At 68.6% G+C, this 1,083-nt stretch overlaps 1 protein-coding gene across 1 annotated transcript in view; it reads right to left on the bottom strand.

Moving 5' to 3' along the window:
* EMIHUDRAFT_456266 (hypothetical protein) overlaps window positions 1-60 on the bottom strand; it is a gene marked incomplete at both ends in the record, with an annotated part of 1,561 nt that extends 1,501 nt beyond the window's left edge. The window contains one exon of the mRNA XM_005784029.1: window positions 54-60. Within this exon, the coding sequence (XP_005784086.1) occupies window positions 54-60 (7 nt within the window). The remainder of the gene's footprint in view (window positions 1-53) is intronic.
* Between the last annotated feature and the right edge of the window lie 1,023 nt (window positions 61-1,083).

The raw sequence follows: 1,083 nt of genomic DNA, 5'->3' as shown, positions 1-1,083 counted from the left end.
TGGTCGGACCCTACCTGGATGCAGGCGGAGCGCAGACGATTGAAACTAAATACGTCTCATGCCAAGGGCTCGCGGTTGTTGACGGGACGGGTGAAACCGGGTGGGGTGAGGGGGTACTCGGCATCTAGCCGTTGCGGGCCCCCGCGCCGCCCGCTGCTCGCCGGCGACGGCGGCGAGGTGGGCGTCGCGAGCAGCATGGCCGAGCACCTGCAGCAGGGCGAACGCCAGCAGGTAGAGGTAGAGCCCCGCCTGCGTCCCGGCTTGCAAGTGCAGCGAGGCGAAGGCGGCCGCGCCGCCGCCTCCTTCGCCGCCGCCGCCCTCGCCGCCGCCGCCCTCGCCGCCGCCGCCCTCGCCGCCGCCGCCAGGGCCGGAGGCGGGCAGGGTGACGCGCGTGTCCACGAGCGCCACCGAGACGAGGACGACGAAGAAGTCGAAGGCGAGCCACTTTCCTCCGAGCTCGAGGAGGAGGAGGAGGAGGCCGCGGCGGTGGGGGTGGAGCAGCCGCTCGGGCAGGAGCCACGCGGCGACGAGGCCCAGCGCCTTGAGGAAAGTGGATACGGGATCACACACACACACACACCTCGCCCACTCCGCTCTCTCTTCAATCTCGGCGAGTCTCGCCATCACCGCCCCTGTCGCCTCTCTCGATCTCGATCCGCGCCTCTCTCGGTCAAAGATCGCATCACACACACACACCTCGCCCTCCCCTCTCTCTTCAATCTCGGCGAGGCCCGCCTTGAGGAAGAAGAGGACGCATCTCGAGCGATCTCGCGTGGTGAGTGAGCAATCATGGACGGGCACACACACCTCGCACCACTCCCTCCCCCCCCCTCTCTCTCTGCCCCTGTGTTCATCAACGATCTCATCGCACGCAAACTCCTCTCGCTCGCCCCCCCCCTCCCCCCCTCTCTCTGCCGGCCGCCTTGAAGAAGAAGAGGACGATGGCCAGCAGCGCGAGCAGGCAGGCCAGCCCGTAGCTGCGCGCGGCCCAGTACTCGGCCTGCGCGCTGAATACACAAACCTCGGGGCGGGAAGGAGGGCTTGTACCGCGTGAGTGCGAGGGCAGTGAGGGCGAGCAGCAAG

Source organism: Emiliania huxleyi (genome assembly GCF_000372725.1).
Source record: "Emiliania huxleyi CCMP1516 chromosome Unknown EMIHUscaffold_174, whole genome shotgun sequence".
NCBI lineage: Eukaryota > Haptophyta > Isochrysidales > Noelaerhabdaceae > Emiliania > Emiliania huxleyi.
The sequence above is the reverse complement of the archived record's forward strand: the minus strand, read 5'-3'. Positions and strand labels throughout refer to the sequence as shown.